The sequence below is a fragment of the Plectropomus leopardus genome, chromosome 2, assembly GCF_026936395.1.
Source record: "Plectropomus leopardus strain MGB_pleo_1.0 chromosome 2, ASM2693639v1, whole genome shotgun sequence".
NCBI lineage: Eukaryota > Metazoa > Chordata > Actinopteri > Perciformes > Serranidae > Plectropomus > Plectropomus leopardus.
In genome coordinates, this window is record NC_142177.1 from 27345936 (window position 1) to 27364601 (window position 18666).

At 40.6% G+C, this 18666-nt stretch overlaps 1 protein-coding gene across 2 annotated transcripts in view; it reads left to right on the forward strand.

Moving 5' to 3' along the window:
* Positions 1-18666, forward strand: part of foxj3 (forkhead box J3) — a 98575-nt gene that overhangs the window by 54828 nt on the left and 25081 nt on the right. For both annotated transcript variants that reach the window (XM_042506774.2, XM_042506783.2), the window contains exons 3-4: positions 15296-15370; positions 18300-18383. In XM_042506774.2, the coding sequence (XP_042362708.2) occupies positions 15296-15370; positions 18300-18383 (159 nt within the window). The remainder of the gene's footprint in view (positions 1-15295; positions 15371-18299; positions 18384-18666) is intronic.

Genomic DNA, 18666 nt, shown 5'->3' on the forward strand with positions numbered 1-18666 from the left:
AAGGCGCCCTGTATACTGTAGCACAGGAGAGAAGTGCGAGCCTGCGTCGCTCAGAGAGCCAGACTCAATTTACAGCGCCGTGCAAGGGAGCTCTCTTTGCTGATGTTGTCAGTCTGAACTGGACCAGTTTCCCAGTTTGTCTCGAGTGACCAAGCACACAGTACGTGCTACGTCTTTTTCCCATTTGAGCGTCTGTCAATTACTTTTGTTTCCTCACAGCTGATATATAACTTGTGATGACCTTAGGCATGGAGTGAATGAGAATAGATAGACTGACAGAGTTTGAACTACTGCAACCGTAACCCCCTAAAATCTAAAATGTCCTAGTATGACAACATTTCTTTTCCCAATTGCCCCCCATAAAATCAAGGGCTGAATCAGTGTGGCTGCTGTTTGCAGGCTCTTAATTTTTTGATTTTATAAGCTGTATCAACATTTATTGTGCGTTTGCCAAACTGTAAAAGAAAACTGCTGTCTGTCACCTAGAAATGTGCATTACAAACTGGTGTCTGTATGCTCAGCCAAAGACTGTTTGTTAGCTAATGTTAGCTCACTGACAGCTGAAGTGGAGGCTGAGGAGCTCTTAACAGGATCATTTAGATGATATTTGATGTCTTGACTTACCAGCAATTACCAGATGTGGAGAACTACTTAGCAAATACCATCAAATATAATTCCACATTTGATTGTATTTAATGATAACAGTAGTGAAAGGTCATTTTAAGATGTGCAGTAATGTTGCTGTTATACCTAGATTTGAGTTACTTTTGTTTTTTTAGACACAGATTCATTTTTCAAACTTAAATTTAAACAAAGTAATGATTCAAATATTTGTCAGTGGCACACTTCAGCCCAGTTTGAATCTCATTTATTATTTGAAAACATAACGAGATATTGTTCTAATATAATATATTCATCAGTTGTCATATATGTGGTCGTGGCCAACTTAGAATTATGTCAGTTTAATTTTATTTGGCTGTTCAATAAGAATATTTGACTATTCATTTTTCAATATTGAGTTTGAGAGTTTGAACTTGGTTCAGCGAAACATTCAGAGTAACAGTGAAATTCAATTTAATTATTTAATAAAATAAACAAGCCAACTTAGCCTTCAAGCTGTTGTGTGCGAACTGCAAATAACGGATTGGAATTGTGCAACAGCATATTTTGCTGACATTATATATCAAACGAAAGCCAGGCACTGTATCGTATTAAGTTGAAGAAATTTTTAGTCCACATTTGAAAAAGTTGAATTGTAAATTCACCTCTTCTCAGCAAAAAGCAGACGATAACATCAACATGGAGCCTGACCTGGCAGGGCCTCTCTCTTTCTCCGGGCAGCTGCCTCTGACTCAGTCAAACCCACCCTGGGTCTGCATCCACAGGCGCCTGTACCTGAGAGCAGTGTCTGCAGCTACTAAAACATCCCCAGAAGTACACTGCACACTGACTGACACCCTCCCCACAAAAAACAAAAACAAAAAATGACTACTCAATTTGAAGAATGTCAATGATTTTTGAGTACTAAACAAGTTACAGTTTTCATCTATTGACAAGTGACCCTGTAAAAAAGTCCTAATGGGCCCATTTGATCCCCTCCCAGACAATCCTGGCTGCAACACTGGGCTGATTCCCGATTTTCTCCAGTTGTTGTTGCACAATTTTATTTTATTCTCCAGACTTGATTTTAATCCTGCCGTGGCTCAACCTTTTTGTTCCTGCCTAATCTGCTGTGTTGTATTGACTGGTTTATTGTTATCTATCACTCAATCCTGCCAACTTCCACAGAGGTCGGTGCCATTCACCATGTCTCCTCAATACTTCTTGGTTCATTGCCAATCGCAACCCTGTCGAAGGTCATAGATGTTCTGAAATAATCCACTTAATGGAATAATGCTGCACGCTGCACCGTGCAATAGTGCAGCAAGTGTAGCTACACGAGAGGTTGTACAAAGCGGTTTGACTGTGTGCGGTTTGGCTCTGAGTGAGAGAGCGAGACAGAGAGGGAGAGGCACGAATATCAGCAAAAGAGAAAGAGAGACAAAGACGGATAGCTCTCTGAAGGACTGTGATCAAATGGGCCCCATATGAGTGGCTCTGGGCTTTTGTTGTAGTGTGACCTGCCATTCAGTGTTGCATTAAGTGAATTTTTCCCCCATAGCTTTTCAAATCTGCAGTGACCGTCTCCCAATTTATAAGGGGAATGCTCGAATTTCAAACGTAGCATTCAAGCCAGGGCTGTAACCTCGAGTGCACCTAGAAAATAATGCAGAAGTTGTTTTTTTCCTTGAATTTCTGCAGGTCCATTCCAAGGTTGGCCTTACTGCAACAAAGCGGGGAGGGAAGGGAATGTGGGTGCATGTTTCTGAGTGAGATTGAGTTCAGAACATTTATATTGGAGCTTTTGGTCTCTAACCCCACTGCTTCTGTTGAAAAGGGAACATCCTTGGTGCGGCATTCATAAACTTCTTTTGTGCCACTAGAGAACTATGGGGGTTTTGTTTTGGCTCGGTCTATTGTCTGAGCTCTATAGGATGCAGCGTCCCTGGATTACCCTCGACAAAATTACTCGGCAGATAAAGTTGGATTGCTTTGCTCACTTGATCAGAATAGGCAGGTAAGCTCAGCATCTACTTGTACTTTATGTTTTCAGATTTCTTTAGTTAATGTGTATTTTATAGCGGTTATGAATATTTTCAGGTTTATACTTGCTTTTTAGGTTTGCACTGGAACATGTTTACATGCTTTAATGGTCAAAAAACACCTTATTGTCTTCATACTGTCTGTGCTGTATTACCTTTATTTAGCTTCTCTCGGGGAAGATTCAGCTTTAGCGTCAGTCTCTTAAATCCCCCTCCCAAAAGAAACCCATGCTGCCCTAATTGGTCAGCGTTTCCGGGTCCTCTGTCTCTCAGTGTCTCTGCACCTTCATTGTATTCAGGGAATGACTGTAACAGAAAATAGCGGTACTTTCTACCGTGAAAAATCACCAGTTAAATCCTCCACACAAAACTGGACACATTCTAGCAGGAATATGATTTAAATTTGTGGAGAAATTACAGGGTTCATGTGGATCCTTAAAAGGCATTGAATTCATTAATTTAAAAAAATATAGTCTTAATTGGTATTAAAATGTATTAAATAAATCTTTCAAAATCCTGACAAAGCGCAGACATGGGAAATAAGGTTTTTTTAAAATCTTTTTTTCTGACAATGCCTTGTAAAATTTCATAATTGGTAACATATTTTATTATTTTAATATCGGAATTATTTTTTAAAATACAGAACATTTGCTAAAATTCCTTTCATTTGTTTATTTAGCTCAAGACTATATCACATGGTATGGAGCACAAACATTACATACAAAAATAACATAACAATGGCACACGGCATGGCAAAAATACAATCAGTGTTACTCAAACAAAGGCTGGACATTCTTCAAAAAGCACCGAGTGTACAGATAACTTTTGGCTTTCAAACAAATATGATACTCGTCTCCCTCACAAATGTCATCACAGATCCTCTGGTTTCTATACAGCCCTTTATGCCTTCTAGTGACTTTAGGAATTCCGGTGTTAATTACTTAAAAATTACAAATAGCCTCCCAAACTTTTGGTCCTCCCACATGAACATCACTAAAAATGTCATGTTTAGAATAATAAATAATAATGCATAACAAATACATTACAAGTATTTGGGCAAAAGTTTCTTTAACACTAAACAATTGATGTCGGTTCAGGTGGAGCCCTAAATTAACAATCAGCAACTGAGATTATCAGTTCAGTTCAATCATTTGGAAATGTATTGAATATAATTTATGCAACTTGGTGGTGGAAATGTCTAATGTGCAAGTTAAGTTAGCAAGCACTAGCACTTGGCTTATCGACAGATGGCTAGGAAGTGTGTGTTTCATAAATATTTTATAAATATATAGATATATTTATAGATATTTTTCTGTAGTCTAACCAGGAAGTTAATTTGCCCAGGTTACCTTGCCAAAAAGCCCATGAGATTTTTATATTGGATTTTGAATCAATGCAGAAAATAAGGTCTGTGGAAAAAAAACATTTACAATACTTGCACGTTCTTTTCAGCAACATAGATTTCACAAATTAACACCGCTTTAATGATTTTTTATAAGCCTAAATGTAATCGCCACTGCTGTGAGACTGCAAAGCTCACTTGGTAGCAACCGCCTTTTTTTAAGACACGTAAAAGCTTCAGAGATGACAGTGGGGTTTTTACTAATGTATTTTGTGTCGTAGAATGAAACTTGAAAGTTGCTTCAGCTTTGTTAACCACAGACCTTACTTCAGGCTTTTAACCAAAAACCCTTCAAAATACCCACTGATGTTGAGATGAGGGAATTTGAGGTGCTGAAATGCTAACTGATTTGCATGTTTTAGGACTAATTCGTGGCTATCTCTATGATGTATGGCTTTTTAACTACAAATATAATACATGGCTCAAGAATGAGGCACTGGATGAAGACTCTGCGCCAAAACTTTTGATATTTTGGCGCAGAGCAGAATAGGGTTGAAGTTTACTTGTAGGGGAAACAAAGTGTGCATACCAGTCCACATTTGGCCATTCACACTGCTTAAAATTCCTTGTTGTGAGGGGGTGTCTAAGCTATTTTCAACTTATTCAAGTCATGAAAATTAAGTAAAATATTATGGAAAGGTTATGATTTTTTTTTCTTGAAAAGTCATTGGTAAAAATGAGTGGCAACCCTGGATTGTTAGCATGTAGCTACATATAGCAGTGTACTCGCAGCCGGGGAATGACTGTAACAAAGAACAGCAGCAGTTTCTATAAAAGTGAAAATCTTCACAATCAGACATGTTCCAGCAAGAAAATTAACCAAAATATGGGGGAAATAAACAAAATTGGCAACAAAGTTGACATATTTCCTGACGTTAGCATATAGTTTCATTTAGCAGTGTAGGCTACACTTGCTGTAGTGTGCCTGGAGCAGATAACCATGTAATGAAATCCAACATGATGTCATTCTGCAGAAAAGCAGTCGGAAACGGAGTATTCAGAACGGTCAGAAAACCTGAAGTTTTTGCTCACAGAGATTACTTTTACATACATTTACCTCATTATGAACATCCTTTATTGTATCATATTTAAGACACAAAATACAGAAAAACGAATACGTCCCCTTTAGTATGTGACAGCTTGGTCTAATATTACTTGCTGCATATCAGAGATAGTCCAGTGTTGCTGTCTATTCGCTTGCTTGTCTTAATCTAGAGTTAATGTCCTTGCACATCTTTCTGACATGGCTTCTTTACACGGATGAGGCACTTGTGTACCTGCAGCCTCCTCTGTCTGTCCTCTTTACTTTTCCTGCAGTTTGAATGTATGGAGCTGGCCTCTGGAAACAATACACCTGTGGAGGCTGATGCAAACCAGTGACCTCGGATGTCATCTCAATTGGCTCCCCTGTAGTGGCAGGCCAACCTTGACAGCTTTTATTTTTTCTCTTTGTTCCTTGTTTTTATTTTCATTAATTATAGCTCTTTAAAAACCCTAAATAATAAACTCCAAGCACCTCACTGTTGGAAATGTTCTGAAAGGTTTTTTTTTTTTGTTTTTTTTGCAGCCGTCACTGTTTTTCTGATAACATGTTCTTTTTGAGTCCACACAACATGTAATAGCTTATCAAGCTAATTTCTTTCTTGCATGTATTGCCCTCATTATATGAGCCTGCAAGTGAAAAATGGGTTTAATTTAGCCAAATGCTCACTGTTAGGGGTGGGGGGATAGAGAAAAAAACAATTTCCCCATAGTGTCATCTCCTTCTGCACAAGTGGCTGTTGAGTTTTAATTACTATAATACCTCAATGTGCTACACCAGATGACCTGGGTCTAGAAAGCAAAAGTTAGCGATCATTTTGATTTTTCTTGATAGCTCATTTTCTTTTGTCTTTGCATTATGGACGTAGATATAGAGCTCTGCTAGCATGGCATAACAGGTTATTACATTTATGACAGATTTTACCTTGGCATGTATTTTTCTGCAGCAGGCGAGCAAACTGTTTATGTTTTATTAAAGCTACATACAAGTGAGTAAAGATCAGAGACTGTGGGGTTTAAAACCTAGCATGCCAACACATTACTACTAGATGCCAGGGGAGGCAGATCAAATGCCTTTGAAGATGGTTGAAAAAATCAAGTTGAAAATCGTTATAGTTGACTTCATTGGTATTTGAGTGTGGGCTTTGGGTCTCTCGGTAGCTTTGCAAGATGCGAGAGAGATTTGCGGTGTGTGTTGGTAGACTTCTTGAGTCTGCCAGTATGGTGTCAATAGGGGAGGGGTCACTATAGTCAATTAGGCTTAAGTAGTTCTGAATAAAGTTTAACATGTCTTTAATTGGTGCTTAATGTAATTATTTTAGTCATTGAAGCCCAGGAAAACCTACTTTACTCAAGTCTCTCTTGGAGACATTCGGCAAGTTTCTCATGATTTTCTGATTTTTGTGTGGTCAAACATGAGATGACATTGGTTTTAAGTGTTCATAAAGTGAAGCGTACAGCGTCCAGGCACTCCTTTGTCATCACACAGCAGGTTTCCATCCAGTCAGTCAGAAGAGCCTCGCTCTAATGACCTTAGGGTCACCGCTCCTCTCTCAGCTAACAGGATTAAATCATCTGGTGATTGCACCTAGACGAACTTACCTCCCTCTACCTGTGTGTATGTGCGTCCAATAAAACATTTTTTTAAGCGGTGCCTTGCTGAGCGAATGCTGTGGCATCCCACATGCCTTCCCACACCCACTACAAATAGACAGCGAAGGTGCTACATTCCGTGGCCTCGGTGCAGATCCCCGAGGCTGAGGAGTATGTTCTGTGTTGGTGGGCATGTCACAGGGTCCATATAAAATAACAAAGGCCTAAAAATACAGTAATCTACCTGTGTGTGTGTGTGTGTGTGTGTGTGTGTGTGTGTGTGTGTGTGTGTGTGTGTGTGTGTGTGTGTATGTCTGTGTATGTGTACTGTATCTCTTCTGATTCACTTCTTGTTCTCCTTTATTGTGGCTTACTTGCTGCACTCAGTTCATGGCACTCCTCGCTGTCACTGCCTGAAATGCACCCGTCAATGAAATTGTCAGTCGGAGAGATATGGAGATATTGTGATTTTCTTAGTCGAAATAAATGATTAATTTACTATTCCTAATATCTGCTGCAGAAGATAAATTCTTTAGAGCATCCCAGTATAGTACATTTTTAAAGGGTTTTATTGAGGTAAAACTCTAAAAGACTATTTGATTTGCGATGTTCAGTACTGTAATGGAGATACCGGGACAAATGTTTTGCAGGGATGTAATGATTGTTTTTTTCAGCATATCTGTAGGTCCTTACAAATGTTTTAGATTCAATTTAAGAAAACATTAAAGCTTTTTATCAAAATGAATCAGACTTTCCTGCCTTTAAAGTCCACATTTCTGATGTTACAAATCTTTACACATATCTCTGAACCAAACACTGTCTTTTTAATTTGCATTTGCAACTTAACCTGTTGGCAAAATGTATATTGACCTGATTTACTCTAATAACCATATTATGATGAAAAACCTATCCCTGCACGGGACCTTTCATATTGTACTTACCTTTATATCTGCAGGGCTTAAATAAGAGAAAAATAATTTGTCCAAAGATCAGTCTTTAATGTAGTTAAAATGTATCTTAAAGGTCTTAAAAAATATTAAATTTAAGCGTCTAACCCCTGTTTTTATTATTGATTCTTGAGTTATCTTTTTTAAAAATATGAAATTAATATTTTTTAAAAAAGCCAGTTATTATTTCCTCCAACCTAAGTCCTAAGGTGGTGTAGTACCAAAAATACCTTTTGTCAGTATCATACATACATACAAAGCTAGCAACAAATCCTCACAGCTAAAAGACTGAAACCAAGAAATTATCGCTTTATCCTAAAACTAATTTGCTTCAGTAATCAATCATTAAAACAGTTGCAAGTCTAATATTAGACTATATCTAGGGCATGAAAACATGCTGCATTTTTCTCGTATACAGCAGGAAATGCTTCGTCATTTTAGATGGACTTCCTCCCTTGCACAAAATAATTGGTCACACATTGTTATATTCACGGCTGTCTACTGTGACATCAGCCACTCTTTTTAGCAACATCTTCTGTCCGTGGTCATTACAGGGTTCGCACAAGCTGCTTGAAGTACTTTAAGTGCTTGAATTTTAAAGTGGGAAAAAATCAAGCACTGGAATACCTTGAAAACCCTTTCCTGACTTTTTTATCAGATGGTTCTATGACATTCAAAGATTTGTCTTTAGGATTTTATGCAGTTATATTTAAAAAGAGTGTGATGCAAGTGATAAATGTGATCGGTACCACTTCACCCAAAGGAAAAACATGGATCACATCATTTTTTGTGTGTTAAACAAAAAGTTATATTTAAAAATTAATGATTTGTTTTGAGTGAAATCCTTGAAAATGAAAAAGAAAGAATGCTTGAAAAAAGTCCTTGAATATCATTTTGTAATGTCTGTATGAGCCCTGTCACTGACACATACCCAGCCCTAAGGTCTTTCTTTCTAGCAGTTGTTTCACTCATTTCACTCACTCGACTCATCCACTCAACAACCAGCGCTTTCTCCCGTCCTACCATTCATCCATCCAGCAGATCTTATTTCTGTATTTTTCAAACAGATCTGAAGCATCTATCTCAGCGGTGGCTCAATTCTTTTATATCCCTCCGTCATTCAGACGTGCTGACAGGTCAATTAGAGGTTGAGGTCCAATATCCTCCAAGCGATGGCACCAGCAAGAATGTTTGCTTTAGTTCTTTTGATTTGTCAGTCTCCCCTCCGCTGTACAGACACTCTATACCAGATATAAGAAGTGGCAACACAAGCCTGTATATTATTTTTACATGACTGTTTTTTTTCTCTCTGAAACCCTGTGGTACATAATGTCTTCTGTTTCATTGTGAATATGAAAAAAACATGTTGATTTCATACAAAATGGGATAAAGTTAAACTGGAGTTGCACTGGGATTGGTTTCACAGCGTTACCTAATGTAACTTTTGCCTCACTCTGAGCATGAGTCTGTGCATCCTTTTGCTTTGCTCTCCAGACCTGCTCTTTATTGAAAATGTAAATTCAACTCAGGAATAATTTTCAGTTGTAATATTTGCCTTTACGAGCGGCTCCTGTAGCGGAGGTCATTGTAATATTAAACCGCCGGTTCCTGACACTGATCACCACCGCCTGTTTTCCCACAAACTGCAATGCAAGGGAGAACACTTTGATCACAAAGACAGTAAAATCCTGCAGTATTTAAGTTCCCCTCCATTTGGAGTTTGATCTTAACACTATAAGAGCACCTCTAGGTCATAGCGGACTCTCACTTGGTCTCAGGAATGTTTCAAGTAAACTCACATCTGCCTCTTGTTGCTTTTTGTTAGTTGTGGGAAACATAGGAGTGGGCCGTGTGTTGGTTGGTTAGAGCCCCCGCACACTTTTTTTTTTTTTGTCTGGAGGCATAAAGTTGCAGGAAGATGGTGTGAATGTGGGAAGGCCAGGAACCTACGGGGGCATCGATTTATTCACGTTGGACCACAGTGTGACTCTTCCTCTCCCTCGGTTGCTGGTGTTCTGCCCTGTGTCATAACCAGTATGTGTGCATACATGTGTCTGTCCCAGCATGCCGAGTTCGCTCCCTTGGGTCCCTGACCGTGTGCACAGGGTGCCTCCTCCTCCCCAGCTGTGAGGAGCAGGGCTCTGACATGGCCTGTCCCTTTAGCTCACTCTGAACGTTTGACACGCCGAGCACAGAGGTCAGCCTGACCTACTTTCCCCTGGCGGCCCTTCTGCTGAGCTGCAGCGCTCCTCAGCAGGGGGGGCAGCGAGGGCGGAGCTGCTTACGCCTCCACTGCTGTCCTGGTGTGTTAAATCACTGCCATTTGTTAGGAGACACGTACCAGTGTGTGCACGTTTTTTTTTCTTTTCTTTTTTTTTTGGTGTGTAGGAGGCATCCCACATGCATAGACACACACACACACACACACGCAGGCTTGTGCTGAGGTTGGATATGAAGTGCTCTGTGGGGGTTGCAGGTAGATGCTGGGCAGCACTTGGGCAGGACCCCTGCAGTGAGCTCTGTCTGACTCACTTTGTGTATCACTGTTCACACCCTCTGACCTCTTCCACCTACTTCATTTCCCTCTGTACTGTTGATCCACTTATACTCTAATACCAACTTATAGCCTACTGTCTTAAAGCAAATACTCAGGCGGACTTAGGTTGTAAATCTAAGCTGCTCATATGCTGACATATTGTTTATATGCGCAGCAGTAATTGGCCTTAATTTTTCATCAGGCTATCATTGTCTTGCTCTCCCTATTCTCTCCTGCTCAGCAAATTCACTGTGATCTATCAAACGCAGAGACTGTTGCTGTCATCATGTTTTCTTCTTCTGCAGTCGTAACATTTTAAAGTCCCCTTTTGTTTTGGTTCATCTCTTCGCCTACAAATGACCCACAGCCTGTTAGTTTCACACCACTAATGTGCCTAAAGCAGTGGAAAGAGTTTGTCTGACACAATACGGTACGTCGCGGGCGCAGGGCCTGTCAGAAGGAGAGGAGAGCAGGCAGGCAGAGTTCATTAAAAAGTAAACTTCTAATGTAGCAGCAGGCCTCGGCTGCTTGACTGTATCAATGATTTAGGCCCCAGCAGAAGGTCCTTAATGGATAGAGCCACCTCTCTGTGCAAGTTCAGCCACTTCTGTTTGCCTGGCATCAAGTGGCACACACACTCAGAGGCTGTGAAGGGAAAATGGATTTAAGTACTTAAGTGTGTATGCCGTTGTACAGCTTGCATCACACACTGTCCCACTCAGACGCTCCCCTGTTGGACATGTCGCAGGGTTTTTAAAGTGGCGTAGTAGCTGGCTAAATTGAGAGCCTCGTATCTGTTTGTCACGATCCACTATGCATGATCGGCGTCTGTCTTCACATTGTTTTATTCTTCTGAGCTAAAGTCGAACTGTGACGAGGCGAGGGACAGAGTATGGCGAAAGGGACAAGTCCTGTGTAATGGTGCTGTCACTACAGCCTGTATAGAGCAGTCAGGCCGGGCCGAGGTAGAGGAAGAGCATCTATGAGGATCACTAGTCGTGTTATATGTGTTCTCAACGTTGGGCTCAATCAATCATCAGTCTTTCATCTAGGGTTCCAGCAAGTCCTTAAAAAGTCTTAAAAGCGATGGAATTTATAAAGCTAAAAATTAGGCCTTAATTGATATTAAAATGTCTGAAATCAAACTTTAGAAAGTCTAAAAAATGCTAAGACATGGTAAGTAAGAAGCAGGATGTTGTATTGTAAAACCTCAAAATTATTGGTAAGGGTGGGAATCGCCTGAGGCCCCAGGATACCATATTATCACCGTACTTAAGTTACAATATAATATTATTGCGATTTTACAGTTTTTGCTTTATTCTGAGTATTGTAGTATAATGTATTGTGATAAACTGCAAATTATGTTCCAAAAGGAAAATGTTATCATTTATCTTATTTTATCAAATAAGAGAAAGATTCATTTTTGGCCAAGATGCTGAGGATCCACAGTCTGCTTGTAAACAGCTACTGTACTTTGGACAACATGGGGAAGTGTAAATTCAACATAAATTGCCTGTTTAACTAAGACATTACAACATTGCTGAAACCCATACAAGGCAGTGCATATGAGGCTCAGTGTATTTTATACAAGATGTTTTTCAAATTCAGAATGTTGGGAATCAGGGCAGGTGAATCCCACATGCAGAGTGAGAGACACAAAGTTATAGTAATAGACAGTAATAGATGTCAGTTCATGTTTTTTTCCCGTTATTTTGGTTATTGTAAAATTCAATTCAATTCTGAATGGCATCAAAAAAGTCTTAAATCTTAACAATCCTAAGCTGAAGGAACCCTTTTTAGCCCTAGAGTCACCCGATCACCATAACCTTGCCTGCTACAGCATTTGGATTTATGTGTCAAGTCTATGTGACTTTTCAGATATGATTCTAAAGATTAGCATTTTTTTGCATCTTAGTGTTGCACATTCTCACTCGCAGAGAAAGTGGCTATCACATGGCTGGATTACATTCAGACCACATAGAGTTGTGATCACAGTGCAAGCGTGAGTGCTTCTATATCTAGTTTTGAAGATCCGATAGCAGTGTGACCAAAATATATTGTGGTTTGAGAGCTTTCCATGAATTTATTCTGGTGTGTAACAGAGGCCGATAATGTTTTGTGTGCCTGTGGTAAAACCTAAAACAAAATACGCAAGAGCTTGGACAATTAGTCAGAGTTGATTAGTCCATCTGCGGAAAAAAATGAATGAAATGATCATCATTTAATCATTGCATTTTCAAGCAAATATGGAGTTAAATGTAAAGATTTGCTACTTTTCTGTCTTTTTTTATAATTTCAAATTGAATATCTTTGAGTTCAGATTAAAAAAAGACTCTCAGAATTTATGATGGGTTTTATGATGTTTTTCACTTTTTATTTGACACGTTGTAGGCCAGGGTTACTCTGCTTGCTTTGCCAGGGGTCGGGGTGGGGTGTGGGGAGGGGGCAACTTTTGTAAAATAACAGGAGGCCAGGGGCAAGTTCATAAACAAACAATAATATTTATCAGTATATATAATAAATGAATCGCCTGTTTTCAAGCGTTCAACCCTTGCTGTCCTCAGTTATTTTTGCCAAAAGGCAAATCTAGTCTCAGCAGCTCCGCACAGGTCAGGTCAGGTGTATTTGGGGCATAGCTTCGGGGATCGTCCCCCCTTTTTTTTTGATAAACAAGCTCTATTTTGATTCTTTTTCATGCACATTGGGGCCTTATTTATACCTATTTTACAAAAAAAGCTATTTATTTTTATTGTGAATTTGAAAATGGTAACTAAATTTGACTAAATTTGTCCCACGGGCCGTAAATTGATTACGTCTTAGACTTAAGGATCAGTCAGTTAATCAAAAAAACAAATGACAGATTCATTGATAATGAAAATAATTGCTAGTAAAACCAACATGTTTTAAATCTGAGAATTTTTCATTTTGTCTCAGTTTTATTTTGATTCCTGATAATCTTGTGTAGGTGTACAACAGCCTGCTTGTGTGAGAGAATCTGTGTCTACTATTACCTTGTCTTTTATATTTTGTGCTGTTGTCTTTGTTTGGATTCAATTTCCCTTGTTCAAGTATTTGGGTGATACTCCACCCAAAATCTTTTGAGTATCAAACACTCAGCCCTGCAGTCGTAAAAGGCGGCTGTTAACATTCAGTATTTTGCTCCCTCAGAAACAACAACAGCTATGGTTATCTTGAGTTTGTGTCAGTTTTATTGGATTACAATGATAGTATACAAAAAGTGTCAAAATGTCCTTCAGTATAATCGACTTCTCTGCTGCCTATTCTCATGCTCAGTATGTTGCAAACACACAGAGCTGTTTACACTACTTCAGGTTTTTGTAGTTTAAAGAAAGATGATATTGTGACATGGAAGGAGCTTCTCTAACTATATTTTTTTGTTGAGATGTGCAGCAGAGTAGTGGATTATGATTCAGGTGTGTTCAGAGGATCCAGCAACTCACAATACATTTCATACAATAAATTCAACCTTGATGAGAGCAAGAGTGGGATGTCATTAAACATTTTAAGTGCAACTCTATTAAACAAACAACTGAAAGTATCCTCTGTGCTACAGTGCAAGTGCTTGCATGGTGTGTTAAGATGTAACCTGAAAAGCCTGGTTTTCAGTCTGCAGCAGAGTAAGGGTTGTGACTCTGCTATCCAGACGTCAGTGGGCAGCTCATCCTCCACTGCATGGTTGAAAAAAAGAGCCTTGACTGAGATTAGCAACCACAGGGGCATTGTGCTCCTTTGAGCAGTGGGCAAACCATAGTGCAGGCCATGATTTGGAGGTTTAAAGGAGTAGTTCCCCCTCACTGCCCCGGCAGGCTAAAACCAGAGTCTTGAACTTCATGCGAGCGGCGACAGAGAGCCAATGTCGTGAACACATTTTGGGGGATCCATTGTAACATGAATTCTTTGTGAACGAGCAAACTGCAGAGTTTTTACAACCTGCTTTCAAGCCCACAGGGATGATTGTTTGATACTCACAAGATAGATTTTGGGTTGAGTTTCACTTTCAGAAAATATTCCCTCCTGGCACAGAATTGTTTTGACTATGGCGCCAGCCCCCCCCCCCTCTATATTTTGTGCTGGAGAACAGTCTTATTCTGGATTGCACTGGCATTTCAGAGTGATTTAACCGGAGAGATTGACAGCATTACAACGAGGCTGTCATTATCATCCCTCCTGTGGTATAATTGCCTATACTGTTGAATAAGCAGCTCCCATCTTTTGCACTTGGGGGTCTCTGTGTCTCTCGCTCTCTCTGTCTCTCTCTCTACTTATCTTCTGCATCCGTTAAACTCATCAGAGAATCCTACAGCTTTTTAGTGTGGCCATCTGTCAATACCACTCCATAAAGTAGAGTGGAGAAACGTGTGCATCCATTGGCTCTCATAAGCCCTCAGCTGGCCTGCCTCCAGCTGGTTCTGAGGGCCTTGCTGTAGCTGGTTAACCCAGGCCTGGAGCATCGCTCTCCAGCCCTTGTGGCTACTTCAGCCCACCTCGCCTCCCCAATCAGGCAGCTGTATGAACCTCCCTCTTCACCGCCGTGGAGTAGCTTGTAACACTGTAATGAGTTAACTTTCAGAATGATCTACATAATTTATTTCCTGCCCCCACAGGAGCTCGCTGAAGCATTAATTAATATCAGGCCCTGGTATCAGCAACCATCCCAGTGTGGGATTCCTTCTGGCTCCTATTTTTGGCACCCGAGGAATTCGATACGTTGTGCAACCAGAATGCAGTTTGTTGGACATTGATGAAAGATATTGCTTCCTGGTGGCTTTGAGCGCAGATTGCGTGTGTGTGTGTGTGTGTGTGTGTGTGTGTGTGTGTGTGTGTGTGTGTGTGTGTGTGTGTGTGTGTGTGTGTGTGTGTGTTTGTGTGTTTGTGTAGAGTGAAATCTGGACACAGTTGCAGGCCAGCTCTCACGCCACTGAAATGAGCTGACCTCGATGACAGGAGCCGTGACTAAACCTAAACGATACATGCCAACAAGTTGTACGCCCTTGTCGCTGCTGGCAGTGATGTTCTCCACACTCAAGTGCGACAGACTTGTTTGTGTAATCTGATTTTTGATATGTGTGCACTCACCTCGCCACCTTTCTCTCTCTGTGTTTTCCCTTCGCAGAACTCAATACGGCACAATCTGTCATTGAACAAGTGTTTTCTCAAAGTGCCTCGCTCCAAAGATGACCCAGGAAAGGTGAGACTTTTAAACCTTAATTTGATTCCAAATTGAGAATGTGTGTATTATGAGTAGAAAATAAAAAAATATGTTTAGTTGAGTTTCTCAGCTGGCAGAATTCACGATTACAATTTTTTTTTTTGTGGTGTGTATCATGCTATCTCTGGTAGAAAAATGTTACCTTTGAATAGCTGCCAGGACTCTGACAGTCTGGAAATGCATGGCATGCTCGTAATCTATTATGAACCTCCCACCCCCACAGAATTGCATTTCAAATGTAAGGAGAGACTAGTTCGTTGGACTGGCGCAGACAGCAGATGTGGGTGATGAAAAAAAAAAGCCACAGACTGGTAGAGATGGGGCCGTAACAGGGTGAAAGTTAGGTCATTTCCAGAATCTTTGTCCATGAAGTATTTACTCAAGGTGAACCTACTCAGCAAAAAAAAAATTCAAGACCTCGTTTGCTCTCTACTCGGCTCCCATTTGTCTCCTCTGTTAAAGGATGTATAGTCTAACATGATAATTTGACATTTGAATCTCAGTAGGAGCCCGATTTACTTCCCAGTCTGCAGCAACATCAACCTGATAAGTAGCATCCCCTGGTCTACTGAGTAGTTCATGAAGAAGGGAGCCTATAGGCCTGTGTTTAGTGCGATGCCGTGTATAGGTCTAACCATATGTAGCCTAACCCAGATTTCATCCCGGTGCTGTCAGAGCATACACTACATATGCTTAGGGAACCACACAAATAATTACACACACACACACACGCACGTACACACCGACACATGCATGAAGAGCTACGCCTAGCTGTGTAGAGGATGGGGACTGAATGCTAATTTCATGTTTTGCTGTAATCCTCTGATATTGACACTCCTGGGAGCTGCTCCACTAAATACAAAATAATCTATTGCTGTATGGATCCCATTCCAAATGCATGGCCAACATGCTCGCATCCTTAATGTTTAATTTGGAATTTTCCTCACTCCCTTCCCCCCCGAAGACAACTTCAAAGAGGCGCTAGCCGCTCTTGATATGTTGCATCAATATTGTAATGTGGCAGGAATATGAGAACTGCTGGTTGGATGAGATAGGAGAGTCATGTCGCTCTCTGTCTGACTCTCTCTCTCTCTGAGATGGTGTAAGAGATGACAGTTGGTATTGTAGACACACACACACACACACACACACCCCGTGTCTACCTCGAAGGTAGACTTGCAGCCTGCGAAGGCTACCGTTAATAATCTTTATTTTAATTGGTCTTGCGTCCTGGTCGGGAGCTGCTGGGATAACCGGTGTACATGTTGTGTTTGTCCTTCCTATATTGACTCACAAAAAAGGGGAACTAGATGACACAATTTATGTTGATGTAAGAAAATCAGCTGCGTCATTTACGGTTGGAGAGCAGGTAGAGTACATGTGTTGTCAGGATCTGTTTTTGTTTTTGTTTTTTTTAATCTTTACAGCAGCCTTTGTTTTATGGCTGCAGAGGATATTGTGGCTTTGCCCCAGACTCCACGGGCACACTTTGCTTGGCATCGCTACACTATATTGCAGTATATTTGTGAATAATTTAATGACTCTTTATATGTTTTTTTTTCCTGCCAAGTCTCTTGGGGTGGGTGAAGGGAAATGCAGAAACTCCCCTCCCATGAGAGTTAACTTAATGTTTTCTTCCCCCCCTAATTAAAAGAAATGCCACCGAGCCTGGCTTATCTTTGTGACTCCTAATTTTGAAACATCTGCATTTAACCCCTTTAACACAGAGATGGATCACATGTAGAGACACCTTTTCCCCACCTTTACATACATCGTTTAGTGGAGCTTCTTGTAAAAATATGGGGTGTGTAATGAGGTTTCTGCTGCATTTTTCTGTAGCCTGCATCAATATGAGATGTTTCTTCATCTTTGCTTGATTGTACTGTGAATTATTCTTCCCTCTGAGGAAAATGTTAATTGACCCCAAAGCTTCGCACATATTAAAAACTTATAATTTTAACCCCCTGACGAATATAGGCCAACCCGGGCTTTTCATTTAAACAATTGCAGCAGTGGTGTATGTGAGCTCGGAAAATAACAGACTTGCTGGCTTTAACAAGAGCATGTCATTATGCAGCCGTTATTGTATAGATACTTGAGATACAGCTTGTTCTGTGGCCTCTCCTGTTTTTCAGAGAATTGTTCATGGAAATAACAATTATTCTCTCTGCTAAGGAAGTAATTTTAAAGGTCCTGATCTCACTTTCTCTCGACAATTGAGATTTTATCGGGGGTCATATGAAATATTAAAAATAAATTCAGAACTTGCAGGGCCTTAGGGTAAAAATCTGTACTGTGAGCGGCGTTCCTGTTGGCTTCGAGGAAGAACACCATTGAAAAATAAATTAAATGGGGCCGAATGCAAAGATAAATAATGCAGCCTGGTTGTGGAATTGCGAGCTGCAGCCCCAGAGCCAGCCCCAACTGTTCTCTCCTTGATTAGCCTCGCTCAGACCTCGGAAGAAAGCAACACGGCAAGGGCCAGCGCTGCCTCGATTCCTGGGCTGAGACTGCGGAGCCTTCATCCTTGGCAACAGCGCTCTGACTCAGTACCTGAGGCTGAGGAAGTACAGCTTCAGGAAAGGCTTAGCATTTCACCACCACCAGCTGCCCTCACCAGCCTCTCATTGAGAAGCAGCCGCAGAGGAGGAAAAAGCCAAGCTTTTCTTACTAACAAAGCCCACCCACATGCCTCACAAACTCACAGCTATCAAGTCAAATAAAGGCTTGGGCTAACAGACTTTAGCAGTGCAGATGAAGCCTCTGATTTCTAAATAACATTAAAGGAAGATCTGATGCTTGCATGTCAGAGAGGAACTGTCCTAGTCCCATGCAAACGTCCTAAGAATGTCATGTGAAATATGTTATGTTTTATCAGCTCACGTGTCTTTTTTTTTTCTGTCTACAGGGCTCTTACTGGGCCATCGACACCAACCCAAAGGAGGACGCCTTGCCCACACGGCCAAAGAAGAGGCCGCGGTCTGGAGAGCGGGTGAGTCTGAAGACAAAAAAACTATTCTCAAGAAAACACATTTCTCTACATATGCTGTTCATCTGCTAAAGCTTCTGCCTCCATCTCTACTGGTTTAGCTGTTCCTCTGTGTCTCTACAGTCTTCCTTTCCTTTTGCCCTCCTTCCTCTCCCACTCTTTCTCTACCACACACACATGCATAAACACATACACACACAGACTCAGTAGGAGTTCATATCCAGACTTTATGTAACTGCCTCTCCATGCTGTTTTGCTAGCCTGTCATGAAGTGGGGTCCTTATTA